A 15,336-nucleotide genomic window follows, 5' to 3' on the forward strand; every position below is an offset into this window, starting at 1 on the left:
TTTTTATTTTAACCCTTTATTTGGTTGAATTGCTCTCAAGCAACATGGGAATTTTTCAAGCAAAGGCATTTCATATTTTAAGCTAGTTTCAGCATTGGGTCTTTTAAGCAACTAATAAACATTTGAGTTTTACTTGTAAACCATGTGTGTGAAATTTTCACAATCCAATTTCAAAAATACATGTGTGTCTTATTTTTTCATAAGTCAAACAAGGGCAATTGTTAACCCTAAAATTTTGGAGTGAAATATCAAACGTGAAGGAGAAATATTAATGTGCATTCTTAAACAATGATACAAAATTACATTTTCAAAAACAATAAATTATATTTTTAGATTATTCCAAAATATGTAATTCAGATGTATTTTATGTGTTGCCTGTAGGCCATATTGCCAGCTTTAAGCATGATGGGGACAGGCTATATTACAATGATAGGCAACTTTGTTTGATATTTACGCGTGAAAGTGACAGAAAATATTGTACAATGTTTTATAAATTTAATAATGATAGTGTATCTCCTGAAAATTCCTCTGAGGAATTTCTAATGAATTGGTGTATGCCAGAATGTATTGAGTTGTGCTTTTATACTATATGTGAGCAGAACTACCGATTATAAGTTTGAGGAACTAGTTCCTTACCGACAAGTGCACTGACAAAGAACACAAAAGCAAAGCAAGAGCAGAAGAATAGCAGAACATTTGATTGGATGAAGCAAGACATTTCATCAAATCTTGCCAACTTACCTGAAATTTTTTGTTACAGGGAAGACAAAACTGGTCTGCGATACTTCAAATGGAATATCAAATTTACCCATATTCTGTGTGATCTATGCACTGTAAATGCATGGCTTAGCAATCAACATGAGTGCAAAGAAACAAGCCGCAAGTCAAAAAGTTTCTAATGCAGATAATCTTATAAATGCTAGCAAGCAAAAAAAAGCTGTAGGTAATCTTTTGACTTGGAACCACAACCCAAGAAAAAATTACCATGTCTCATGCAGGACAATCAATATGATTCATATGACCACTGGTGTGAACATGGGTCAAAGACAGGGGCGTAGCCAGATATTTTGTTTGGGGGGGACCAAAGTGATAGAACAATAGATTTTGCCATCTTTTTCCCTGTTTTCAGTCATTTTCTCGCATTTTGGGGGGGGGACCAGACCCCCCAAGTCCCCCCTCGCTACGCCCTTGGTCAAAGGGATGATGAAGATTATTCAAAAAAATGGGTACTCAACTGTGTTTTTCTCAAATTGTAAAAGATTTTAGTGTTTTGTGCCACATAGGAACTGTTTCAAAGCTTTCCATATCAAACTGTAAAGTGTTCAAAAAATGTGTACCTTATTAGTTTCAAATTATCCAGTAGTACTTCGAGTATATTTTTTTCAGGTCCAAAAAAACTTGAATTCTTATTCATGTTTTTTTTCCTCTTATTTTGCCAATTTTTTTATAGGCAACATTTGTTTCATTTTTGTACACTGCTACTGAGTATACAAAAATGAATGAAAAATACAATGTTGCTTATATATACAGGGTGATTCAAAACTGAATGCACAAAGTTTTAGAGGAGGTAAAAAACACAAATACAAAACAGAATCACATAGGAATGTATGACCGGAAACCCCACAAGCCAATAATGGGTGGAAAAACTCTTCATTTAGCAATGCTTTATGAGAGGACGTGTACATTTGCTGTTGAACTTAAAGTGTACAGACTTGTCATTCCCCCCCCCCCCCAGAAGCTCCTGTGCAGGGACGCCGGAACATATATGCTGGTGTTGCTAAAGCAATACCAATCACCATTTGAACATAGCTCAAATATTTTACTGAAAGCGCTTTTTTTTTAAAATTAAAATTTTTGAAGACATATCTGTGGGACCCTTTCCTTGCAAGGAGTTGCATTGCTGTAGCTCTTTTCATTTACAAGTCATTTTAGGTCCAAGGGACTTTCTCATACACCCTATATGTACATTAAGCATGAGAATAAAATGAGCATCATAGAATCTCAATACCACAACGGTAGTCATAGCAATAGACTGGAGACAGTACATTTCATCTCTGATTTCAGACGGATCTCAACCCATTGAGTGGCATTGACAAGATATCTCGGCTTCTTATTTTAGCATTGGGAAGCCCAAATATTTTGTAAAGTTAATCCCTCTCTCAGTGGAACACTTTCCCAATCTATTCCAATGGTTCAAAAACTTTTGTCAACCACGGCTCCCTTGCCTAATTCATGATTCGACAGCGGCTCTTCAGGATATATTAATAGATATTTTCCCGTATAAAAGAACTTCTTCAAAGCATAAGCAAATCAATATCTCAAGTTTGCCATGACACCCCACATAAAGGTTGGCGATGCCCCTCGAAACAGCGACGCACACTTTGTAAAAGTTGATTTCTATACCCATTACTTTTCATTACTTTATATACTCATTTACTGCTGAAAATCATAAGGAAGCTTATTGCTACACTGAAGAGCCAAAAAAACTGGTAAACCTGCCTAATATCATGTAGGGTCCCTGCGAGCCCGCAGAAGTGCCGCAACACGACGTGGCATGAATCCTGCAGGGCTGTCCATAAATCCGTAGGAGTAAGAGGGGGTGGAGATCTCTTCTGAACAGCACGTTGCAAGGCATCCCAGATATGTTCAATAATGTTCATGTCTGGGGATTTAGGTGGCCAACGGAAGTGTTTAAAGTCAGAAGAGTGTTCCTGGAGCCACTTTGTAGCAATTCTGGACGTGTGGGGTGTTGCATTGTCCTGCTGAAATTGTCCAAGTCCGTCGGAATGCACAATGGACATGAATGGGTGCAGGTGATCAGACAGGATGCTTACGTACCTGTCACCTGTCAGAGTCGTATCTAGACGTATCAGGGGTCCCATATCACGCCAATTGCACACACCCCATTTACCATCACAGAGCCTCCACCAGCTTGAACAGTCCCCTGTTGACATGTAGGGTTCATGGATTCATGAGGTTGTCTCCATACCCGTACACGTCCATCAGCTCGAAGCAATTGGAACCGAGACTCGTCAGACCAGGCAACGTGTTTCCAGTCCTCAACAGTCCAATGTCGGTGTTGTCTGGCCCAGGCGAGGCGTAAAGCTTTGTGTCGTGCAGTCATCAAGAGGGTACACGAGTGGGCCTTCGGCTCCGAAAGCCCATATCGATGATGTTTCGTTGAATGGTTTGCACGCTGACACTTGTTGATGGCCCAGCATTGAAATCTGCAGCAATTTGCGGAAGGGTTGCACGTCTGTCACGTTTAATGATTCTCGTCAGTCGTCGTTGGTCCCGTTCTTGCATGATATTTTTCCGGCCGCAGCGATGTCGTAGATTTCATTTTATACCGGATTCCCGATATTCACGGTACACTCGTGAAATAGTTGACGTGAAAATCCAAATTTCATCGCTACCTCGGAGATGCTATGTCCCATCTCTCGTGCGCCGACTATAACACCACATTCAAACTCACTTAAATCTCAATAACCTGCCATTGTAGCAGCAGTAACCGATCAAACAACTATGCCAGACACTTGTTGTGTTATATAGGCGTTGCCGACCGCAGCGCCGTACTCTGATTGGTTCCATATCTCTTTATTTGCATATGCATGCCTGTGCCAGTTTTTTTGGCTCTTCAGTTTATTATGCCGTGTAGAGGGTTAAAAGACATCAATCAATAGTCTCATCGATGCAGTTAAAAAGTACAAAAAAAAAAGTCGCTGAGAAAATAAAACTTGTTAAATAAAACAAAAAAAATAATAAATGCAATAATGTTATCTGAAGTCTGTACCGAAAAAAAATATATATCATCGCTACCTCGTATATATATCATCATACTACAGAATCGTTTATTCCTATTATCAAAATTAAAATTCAAAACTCAACATAAGTTTAAATAAACAAATACAGACATAGAAACATGTATTAAAAAAACATCCTAGTGAAATGAGATGCTGTACATTGAGATTCAAAGACGAAGGAGAAATGGTTCGACGTTTGTTTTTCCATTTTTCACGACTTCTGGCAGTGTGAGGGAGAATTTGTGAAGGAAAAAAAAATACATAAATGACTTCAAATAAAAAGAAAAAAAAACACAACAATTTAATTATCATCATGAAGTTATCGTCTAAAACAGTGTTTCTCGACCGCTGGGCCGCTATATTCATTACCTTCCATTTTTCAAGCATTTCCACGAATAACTTATTGGTTTATTTCACTATTATGGTACGCATTATTTTAATTTCTCAGTCTAAAAATCATACAAGGGGAAAGATGAAAAACCCTCCTAGAGTTCCAGAACAAAGGCTTCCAGCCGCAATTGTAAATTATAAGAATTTGGAGAGGATCCCCCTCTTTCCCTTATCGCACTGAAAATCCTTCGTTTTGTTGCAAGGCCTCAAGGAAGGAAAACATGTCTCTGGTCTTCTCGTCCCCTTCAAAACTAGCATTTTTAATTGTGTTTTTTTTCTTTTCGTATTTTTGAGTATCCGTCTTCATGAGACACAAACAACACCGCAGGGGTGGGAAATGTTTTTCCACATACTCTCCCTCCCTTTTCCCCGAAAATATCCTACTGCTTCCGGGGTCTCTGTTCACAACCAGATGACCGTGTTCACAGTTTGCCTTTGTCAGCACCATAGAAAATGGCATGAGAAAACTCGGTATCCCACGTTCTTTGGAGACTGGAAAAACATCTGCGCTGCTCGCCAGTGACCAAGGGGAATAAGCTTCTTTTTTTCCTCAGAACCAAATATTTCTATAGGAAGAGGAAAAATCGTTTTGCAGACCCATTCAACACATGCGTTCAATTAACAATATTGAAGATGTCTGTCTTTTTTTACTCAGCAAAAAGAGAGCCGCTGATAGCATACAATTAGTGTATGGCTAAAATTCCCTGGCTTTTTCCTTGAATAGATATACAGTATACTTACCACATGAGGGGGAAAAAATCGTTTCTGTTGTTCAAAAAAATTGTTGGTCACCCAGGGCAAGCGCGCTTTTTGACGCCTCCTTGTAATGTTGAAGGCAAGGTTTCAGAATGAAATTTGCACCCCTTCTGTGTCTAGCGCACGGGGCACGAAACCCGTCTGCTTCCCCCCCCCCCCAAGTTGCGGCCCTGGCTGGACTTCCTGTGGTGTGTCATTTTTTATCCGCTCAATGTCTGTCGGATGACCAGCTGCATCTAGAGCAGTGGTTCTCAACCTTTAGAAGTCTGCGGCCCGGTTTCATTCATTTTTGTAAATGGAAGGCCCAGTCAAACACATGATTAACAGAACATGAATGGGGGGAAAAGGAAACAGCAGATCAGTCACGGCCCGGCTGTTGAGAAACGCTGATCTAGAGAATCGAACCATTCCTCGCCGTTCGTGTAAGATTGAATTATTTGTCAGATAGTAGTAATCACAAATTCGCTCTATTGGAATAATGAAACGCTCCTATGTGAGTAAAAAAAATGCTTAAGATTTGTTTTTTTCAAAGTTCAAAGGATTTCAGTAAATCAACTAGATTCTACCCCATGTAAGTTTGCTTTTATCTATCTATATATATATATATATGTATATATATATATGTGTATATATATATATATATATATATATATATGTGTGTGTATATATATATATATATATATATATATTGCTTTCTTTTGTGTAATTAACTGTAGAAAAACTATCCGCTGTCGTTTAAACTGGGAATGGTAAAAAACTGGTAAAACAATAACTTTTAAGTTCAACTCTTAAATTCCGTAAAATTTTTGTGCAGATGTTGATGCCCGATTTCCGTATGGTAAAGTTCGGCATTTGACCCAAGGGTAGGGCTGACATGGGTACACCCCTGGGGCCTGGGACAATTACCATAATTTTTTGTGTTTTTTTTCAAGCTGCAAATTCACTACACAAGAGCCCGTGAAAGGTTTTGCTTGGGAAGGGGGGGGGGAGATGTGGATTAAAGTCAGTCGAGGCACCGGACGCAAAAGTAAATACTGGACCCCTTAAATTAGAAAAAAGTGTAACGTTTGGGTTTTACGTAGCCCAGGGTGTGCGCCCGCCCTTAAATCCGCTTCTGTTTCGGGCCGATAAAAATCCCAGCCAACGGCATGTGAGGGAATAGCCCAGCCAAAAAAAATTAAACAGATATTCACTGACAAACGGTTGAGGCTGTCAAAGAGAAATGAGGAAAAGTGATTTCCGCTGTGAAAGTGAGAGCCGCTCTTAGGAATGTGCGACAGGAGCGGTCGCGCTGGGCACTGTGCTTTGTGGGCCCCTGCACTCACAGTAAACTATTTGAGGCTTTCAACAATTCTGAAATTTTCCCCCCGTAAATTCTGAATTTTTATTGTGTGTGGTGCAGGAATTATTTCTTTCAATTATTTTTGATTCATCAAGTCCAAAATTTTCATCAGTTTCAGGATTTATTTTTTCTCATTAGTTTAAAATTACCTTCAGTGCTGAATTTTCGCCAGTTTTTGTGTTAATCTATTGAATTGTGTATTTAACATTTTATGTATGGATATTTCACAGCATTCTTGCATATTTTGAAATAATGGATGCAGATTCCTCAGGGGCGTAGCCAGAATTCTTTCCGGGGGGGGGGGGAAACCAAAGTGATAGAACAATAGATTTGGCCATCTTTTTCCCTTTTTTCGGTCATTTTGGGAGGGGACCAGACCCCCCAAGTCCCCCCTTCACTACGCCCTTGCGATTCCTACCCCCAATAAATACAATCGGGCAAATATTTTTCGTGTCCGAAACTATTGAGACGCACCGGGCCCCGGTAAAGGGTCATTCAAATATTACGTCAGCATCGATCCAGGAGGGGGTTCCCGATTTGCTGACTTTTGATGAGAAGGGGGGAGCGGGGTTTGGATGATGCTTATGTCATCAACCACCCTTTATGAAAATATGAAATATTTTTAATGGCATATTACTCGGTCCATCAAAAACGAAAAAACCTTTGGATATATTGTGGGCATGTGAACTAACATTCTCCCTATTGATAAATGCCCTACAGAGCCACTTTAATGATCTCTAAATGTTTCACGGATCCTTCAAGTGCTCAGGAAATGTGTCCGGGCTGCTTAAGTGCTCTGGAACTGTGCAACGCATCACTCAAGTGATCCGTAATTATGCCACGGACATGGCCCCCACATCCTGAACAGGACCCCTTGGCTGGGATCTTCCACGCTGGGATCTTCCGCTGGGAATTTATAGCGTGAAAAACAAAAAAATGATGAAAATCATCCTGGGCCCCAAGGCTGGAGCTTTGTCAGCCCACCCCTTGTGATGGCCATGGCCACGGATCACTTAAATAATCTGGCAATGTTCCGCGGGTAACTTGAGGGATGTAGAACCGTACTGGGGGCTGCTTAAGTGCTCTAAAATTGTACCACATGTCACTCAAGGGATCTCTAAATGTGCCACGGATCGTTCAAGTGTTCTGGAACTGTGTCACAAGTTACTTAAGTGATCTTTGAATGTGCAACGGGCTTACTTCAGTGATCTGAAAATGTGCCATGGGCCACTTAAATGCTCTGGAATTGTGCCACGGGTTATTTAAGCGATCTGTAAATGTGCCGCTTAGTTCATTTTCACAAAATTGGGTTGGGGGCAAGCCACATCAGATAACCTTCATGTCCACATTTGGTCCGGGGGGTCCAGGGTTTACCATACATGGCTTAAAGTGTGGGTCGCAATGAATTTCTTAAATTTTGAGTTCTTACCCTTCAAATAGCATTGAAATTAACAGAAATCGATTATAACAACATATAAAGGTATTTTCTTTTGAAATTATAATTTCTTTTTAATGTTTTTTACATTAAAAAATATATTTTTCGTCTGGGGGCGCACAAGCCCCTTGCCCCCCCCCCCTCCTGCGTACGTTTCTGATCCCAACAACATGCGTTAGAAGGGGCAGTGCTGATGAAATTTTGCTGTCAAAGGGTTCAGAGGTTTGCTGACAGGGGGGGGTCAAAAATGGATAAAATTCACTCTGACGTAATACTTGAACGGTCCCTAAGGGCGGGAGTGCCGTCAAAAAGAATGGGCACACCCAGATGCAGATGAACCAGTGTTTGTATGAAATTACGGACAAGGTGCAAAGTGGGTTACTGCAACTGTGTCAGAATGAACAGGTCCTGTGTCGTATTATGTAGTTATTGAGGATGCCAATCTTGTCAGGCGACATGTAGACCAGATGTTGCAACGTGCATCTGCTGTGGAACCTTCAAATAAAAATCCAGCGAAAGAATCAACAGTGCGTGAAGAAAAATCAGCTGGTCCTCAAGCTGATGTTCCTGAACTTGTCATACCAGCAGAGAGTGCCAAGACAGCTCCCGATACAGTGGTTCCAGACCATCCTATATGACTGTGTCAAATGAGAGACCCAAAAAGACAGTCGGCCATCTGAAGTGGTTAAAGGACTTTGCCACCACTCCCAACTGATTTGCATATCAACAATGAGCGCGCAGCTAGTGCCATGCCCACCTTAAGCATATATACTGTCGTAAGTCAAATGTGATAACTACTACTACTTCTGCTTAACTATGTAGCTTAACTATATACTTGTTGCCACTTTAACCTAATGTTGATCATGTAATAAATTCTAGTCAGTTACCAGCTTGGTCTTGCAGTGTTTCAATCTTCCCCCCACCCACCCCCTTCAGTTACTAATACCCAGGGCTGGACTTAGGGGGGTGCGAAAGGTGCGGTCGTACCTGGCCGTCAAATTTCAGGGGCCGCAATTTTTCCAAACGAAACCCTTTCCTTTTTCAGCAGATGTTTTGAAAATTTTTGATTAAAATTTAATTTTTTTCCCATTGAGCTACTATTGATTGTGAAAGGATGGTTTCAGTTTAAAGACCTTACAATATCATTTTTAGTGTTATTAGGTATGGCATTAGCTTATTTTAAAGAGGGAAAAAGTGTATGCAGATAAGGGGTCGCATTCTTTACCCCTGAAAAAAGTTTGGCCTTTCTTTCTTCCATTAAAGAATAACAGGGCTATATTAACCAAGGAAAAAAAACATGATTAGAGCATCAAACAAAAAGGGGCACCACAAAAGAAATCTAGTAATTTTTCCCCTTGAAAACCTCCCCTCTCGTTGGAGTTACCATCTGGTTTGTAGTATGAACATCTCTAGATGATGACTGCCCCATAGTGAGGCAACTTTGACACTCCTCCGGAGTGTTAATTGCATGCCTTCCTCGGAACTACATCACCGCACACCAACTCCGGTCCTATATCGCCATACGGCAATTTCCAACCAGTGGAGTTGGGTGGGAGGTGAAGGCTTCATCCATCAGTGGTCGCCCTAGGTTCGGTAGATAAAGAACTTGCTTCTGATGTTCTATTCCCAGATTCGAACCCATGGACCTTGATAGTAACCATCATAGTGGAAGACCAGCATCTTTTTCCACTCGGGCACGGAACCTCTAAACTGTCATGTGACGATGTTTCCCTAAGGAGACTTGAGAACTTTTTAGCAGTTTCCAGCCATAAACACCCCATCTGAATTATTCTCTCACATATTCCGGAAGATGGATATACAATGTGTAAATTCTAAATTTTGACAATTTTTACTATTGAATTTCCGAAAAAAAATAAGATTTTTCTTCTCCATCACTTATAATATGCAAAGCTTGGACATTTTGAGCATTGAGAACAAATAAAATTTTTTTTAAAAATTTTTCCAACTCTTGGTATTAATTTTCATCAGAAAGTACCCTGAAACACCCCCCCCCCTCCCGTTTCAGCTGCATTTAAATCCGATGGAGGAACACATAGTGAGGCGACCATGAGGTACTGGAGTGGCATAACAGCATCGAAAACAATTGTGTTGTTTGTTTATTTTACACTGCACTTACTCGAGCAGCGAGACAAAGAATAGAAAGAGGCTACTCAACGAGGTGCGGGAGTCGAACAAACATGTTTGTTTTCACCTCGATCTGTTAATTTTTGTTATCTGCTGATTGGTCCGTTCTCCTTTTTTTTCCTTCCCTCTTCTACTTAGGGGTCCTCATCATCACACCATTACATTTCGTAACCCCTCCAGCAATTTTCTATATCGTCTTCTTCTTCTACTATGCGCGCACTTATCTCTTCCTCAACCCCCATGCATTTTTTCTTCCTAGTCGCACCTCCCGTACCGCTTAACCTATTCGCTCCATTATAACTGCAGCCAAAGTGATCTGAGAGAGGGAACTTGGTGTTGCTAGAGTTAACTTTACTTTGACCAGATGGTGTTGTAACGTATCGGGATCCGATCCCTCTACGTTAATGGTGGTCTTGTCGTTATGTGGGAAATTCCTTCTTATTTTAGACCCCAGGGACCTCTCAGTTACCGGAAACCACCCGAGGACCCACTGGCGAACCGGTAAGGGCCAGAGTGTTCGATTAGTTCGGCAGTCGGCGGGTGGGGTCTTTCGGCTGTCGAACGAGAACGGGCCAGAGGTCGGGCTACTGATGTCCCACATAAATTAATTCCCCTCATGACGACGATGCCGCTATTTTCGTGGAGGGGTTTGATCCAATATATGTATAGTTGGGCGAGGCTTAGCCCAGTTTAAATTATTTTTATCGAAGAACTTCCCGGGGGAGTTGTTGCAAGTCTCGTTGTGCGGATACGAAAATAGTGTTGTACTCACTTATTTTCGGCGGGGGGCTGCAGACCTCCGTCGGAACAATTCATTTCATATTGTTATGTTAGTAATGTTTACATAATCGGGAGAGTCTGATCAGCTCTCCGGATTATGTCATGTTGCCAGATTCCAATGTAATTAAATTGTAATGTTTATAATAGTGACGCATGAATATGCAAATTCGATAATTTTGTTGAGGCGAAAAGGCCATGCGAGGACATGTGGTCCCAAACTTCTTGTAAAAGGGGAGTATAAATTCCTCCCTCTTTGTCTCTCACATTGCGTTCGTCTAATCTTGTTCTGTTCAACTGAAGCCCTCTAGTAGGACGGTTCACCGTCTTACTACCGTATCTATTGGCCTTAGGCTGAATTGTTAAAATGCAATAATCTACATTATTTGAATCCGTTTTCCGGCAGGTCCGGAATCAAAATATAAAACAATCTTCACAGTCAAAGTTCTTCATTGCTGATCGAGGTGGTCCGGCCCTCAACCGAGAGGCCCCCGGAGCTGATCAAGGTGGTTCGGCCCTCAACCGAGAGGCCCCCGGAGCTGATCAAGGTGGTTCGGCCCTCAACCGAGAGGCCCCCTGGAGCTGATCAAGGTGGTTCGGCCCTCAACCAAGAGGCCCCCCGGAGCTGAGCAAGGTGGTCCGGCCCTCAACCGAGAGGCCCCCAGGAACTGATCAAGGTGTTCCGGTTCTCAACTGAGAAAACTCCTCTGGTATTTACGGAAAAGCTAACAACATCGGATGTCCGATCGCTGCACAGGTTGACTGTTGTTGATCATCAATTGGTGAGCCAGTATCTTTACTGCTAACGTCAAATAGAGGGCTCCAAGATATACTAATCCATTGTTAAAATTAACTAACCCATATAATTGAATAAATAATAATATTTCATGCGAAAGTTTGTTTCTAATCATTTTCCACTTGTCGTTTGCCACTTTATTGCTGGATATTTCGAACCGGGCAAGCAACTCCCATAAGGGACGTTGCAGTGTCAGCATATAGCCCCCACATCCAGCAGCAGCGTCCCCAGGCTGAGATATTTGGCGGGCCTCCTTGTCAGATGTTTCACAGGTCACAAAGTAGTGAATTTATTGCATGAAAACAGGGCCGTCTTAAGAGCATCGTGGGCCCCCAGGCCAAATGATTCTTCTGAGGCCCTACGTGATGAATTCTTGGAAATTTCAACCACATTTCATTTTTGTGAGGCCCCTTTTCTTTTGAGGTGCCCGGGTGGGCCCATGCATTAAGACGGCACTGCATGAAAAACAAAAAAAGTAGTAAGAATCGTCTCGGGTTCCTGGCTGGAGCCCTGTCAGTCCCACCCTTGTGGGTGCAATGGGTGTTAGACGTGGTGTTTCAAATGAACACAGCCCTATGCCACAAAAGCAGAGGAAAATTAGAAATTTTTGCTTCTCCGCAATGCTTCACATTAGATGTTCGACTCAGGCATTGGACTGCATTGTATATGCATAGATACAGATGATCGTTCCAAGAGGTCATCAGTTGACGTCATGACTCACCCAAGACGCAGTAGGAAAAGACAGCTCTGGGGTCCATGTTATTTTGATTTTGCACCACATGCACTGCAAACAACCAAGGCTATTTATTTTACATATTTTATGGTATTCGATTAAATAGACCAGAGGCGTGCGATAGATGTGTCACACAGCACAGCTCCCCCATGCTTGGAGGAGTCCCGCATATGTGGGAATATAAAAAATAACAAAATAGAGAACAAGGTACCTACGTTTCTACTGTAGAAACGATAGTAATTATTCAAAATAATACAACAAAGAAACGAGAATTATTCGCAACTCGAAGAAGCCCCACAAATCATTTTCTCTTCGGGCTCCGCGTCTGTTAATAGTGGCCTTGGAATTGCCCTAAGAGACATTAAATACTTCATTATGCAAGGCCGTAACTAGGATTTTTGCCGCTCCCTCAACTTCAAAATTTAATTTTATATCGCTGTTCTTTGTTCCACCCAAAATTGCCGCCCCCCCTAAATTTTTCTACCCGGGGCAGTTAACCTCCCTGCCCCCCCCCAGTTACGGCCCTGTATTATGGGCTTGCAATCAATTTCACTCGGATAATAATGCAGTTATTATAAACTCTAACTAAAACAATAGGCGGATTGATTACAACCAATTTTTAAGCTGGTTTTTGGACCCTTAATACCTAAGTTGTTGTTTTTAGTTATTTTCCCTTCTTTCCAATAGAAAATGCCTTTTTTTAGTGCCTATTTCGACCATTTTTAGTGCATAAACTTCCGGGCTCTATTGATTATGATCTCAACTATCAACGTGTTCCTGAAATAATGAAAAATAATTCATCTTTTTAAATGTAATTAAATCTTTTTAAACAACTTTTTCCCCTATATAAGATTTATGTTCGTAACTCAAAAAGTTGAGGAGCGACTCAATAAAAATACTTTGGAGGGGGGCTGCAAAATGTTTTCTGCTCCGGGCCGCGAAATTCCTAAGCCCGGCCTTGCTAATACCACAGTGAGCTCTCAGAGGCCAGCAGGCTTTATATATAGTTTTTTTGATTTAATCCTCAGTCAATGCAAACTAGCTATTTTCTCAAAATGGTCGGCAGACATACGGCTCTGAGATCACATTTGGCCCATGGACCATGTGTTGAAGCTCCTTGCCTAGTGGCTTGACCAAGTTTATATTCTTCTGTGGGTAAGACATACTCTAAGTCGGGAAAAATTAAGCCAAGGAAAAGCTGAAGGATAACTTTAGCCACAAGGGACAAGGTGTTTTCAAACATGAAACCCAACATTTTATTTAGTTATTTATTTTATTTTATTTCATTATTTTATTTGTAATGACAATTTACAAATCAGTAATCCCAGTCCTGCCTGGAATAATTTTACCTCACTTTGCAAAAGAAACATGGCTTAAAGAACTGTAATCAGCAACCATACACTAGCTAACACTAAAAGTCTCTCTATTCATATACTCTTGGTCAATCACATTAATATTGGTTGGTCTGAACACCCCTTATCAATACAGTTCCCAATTACACACACATTATTTCATCAAACATTGTGCTCGGTTAATGCATCGACATAAAAATTTGTGTTTTAGGGTTTTCCACATAATATGACTCATACACACAGACTCTTTAGGGTTGTTTTTTCTCACTGTAGATATTATTCTTTTAACTTTAGGGAGTTCAGCCCTAACTTCAGAGATCGTGGGTATTTTATCACTGAAGTCAGAGCTGAACTCCTGGGCTTAAAAAAAGAATATCTACAATGAGAAAAAAAAAGCAACCCTTTCGGTTGTATATGTACCAGGTCTGGAAAGGTTATATTAGAATCACCATATTGATTGAAAAGCACAAAAAACCCATTGAAATGTTTTTTAGAGTTTTGTTGATACAAGAGTTTGAACAATAAAAATATGGGTGATTTAGATCAAACTATGTATTTGTTCAGAATATTTTTTTTTTGTGTACATTTTTTTTTTTTGCATATACCAATAGAAAATTGATTTTCTTTCATAGAAAAAGCATATTCTAATAGCTTGTTTCAATCATATATAAATGAACATTTATTTATATTTTTAAGATCTAGGTGGTCCAGATTCTCTGTCTCCCATTGGAAGCCCTATAGTTATGCAAAGAAGAGGATCAGTTTATGGAACAAATGTTCCGCTGATTACAGAACTAGGTAAGAATATGCATGAATGTTGCTTATTTTATCTAATAATCAATAAAATACTTACTTTTTTAGAGTGAGAAATGGTATTTTTTCAGCCCACAATGCATGCCAAATCAACTCTAAAAGAAAGTCAACTAATCTTTGCTAGGAAACGAGTCCTGGTTCTCTTGCAAACAGACAAGTGTGATACGAATACACCATGAGACACACGACTTTGCTTCCCTACAACATATACAGTAACATGATAGACTGAAGTGGAAACTTAGCAGCCTCCCATATCTCAAGCAAATGGCCCCACTTGAGGGCCAGCAAATGACGCAGTTTTCAAGAGGACCAGAGTTTGATTCCTGGCTGAGACCTGTTGACTTTTCTTTCCAAGTTCATTTTGCAGTAATATTAAGTAAATCTTTTTCTTTGATGTATAGTGGAACTTGTATGAAATGGAATATCAAGAGGCTCAGATAATATTCCATTTTAGGCAGGTTTCCATTTTATAATGGTGCACATTGAAACATGAATCATTGATGGGACTATCTTTTGATTCTGATCAAAACAAGCTTCTGTCTCACATGGTGTCTGTCTTAGGTTCCATTGCATTTACTTTTTTTTGCTCAAAATACGTGTTTAACATGTATAATTTTGGTTTACAGTTAATGATACAAATGTGCAATTTCTGGATCAAGATGATGATGATGATCCTGACACTGAACTATATCTAACACAGCCATTTGCATGTGGAACTGCCTTTGCTGTCAGCGTACTGGATTCTCTGATGAGTACAGTAAGTAATAAATTTGCTGCTTTCACATTATTACACTTGTAGTACTTTGCTTGCATGCTTTTAACATGTGCATGTGTTTGCTATTAAATTCTAAAATTTTGAGTGCCAGATCAATTCATTCAAAATACATGTAGAATATCTTTGGGTTGAGTTGGAGCATTGGTTGCTACCAGACTCATTCGACTAAAAATCAATTTGTGTGTGTGTGTGTTTGCTTGAACTATTCACAATTTTACA

At 40.3% G+C, this 15,336-nt stretch overlaps 1 protein-coding gene across 4 annotated transcripts in view; it reads left to right on the top strand.

Moving 5' to 3' along the window:
* The window catches only part of LOC149085212 (calcium-activated potassium channel slowpoke-like), a 268,638-nt gene that overhangs the window by 223,398 nt on the left and 29,904 nt on the right, over positions 1 to 15,336 (top strand). For all 4 annotated transcript variants that reach the window (XM_089233076.1, XM_089233074.1, XM_089233075.1 and 1 more), the window contains 2 exons: positions 14,226 to 14,327; positions 14,969 to 15,099. In XM_089233076.1, coding sequence (XP_089089202.1) covers positions 14,226 to 14,327; positions 14,969 to 15,099 — 233 coding nt within the window. The remainder of the gene's footprint in view (positions 1 to 14,225; positions 14,328 to 14,968; positions 15,100 to 15,336) is intronic.

This window comes from Pholcus phalangioides, unplaced genomic scaffold, assembly GCF_987345545.1.
Source record: "Pholcus phalangioides strain wild (caught in Gottingen) unplaced genomic scaffold, Ppha-v1.0 ptg000007l_1, whole genome shotgun sequence".
NCBI lineage: Eukaryota > Metazoa > Arthropoda > Arachnida > Araneae > Pholcidae > Pholcus > Pholcus phalangioides.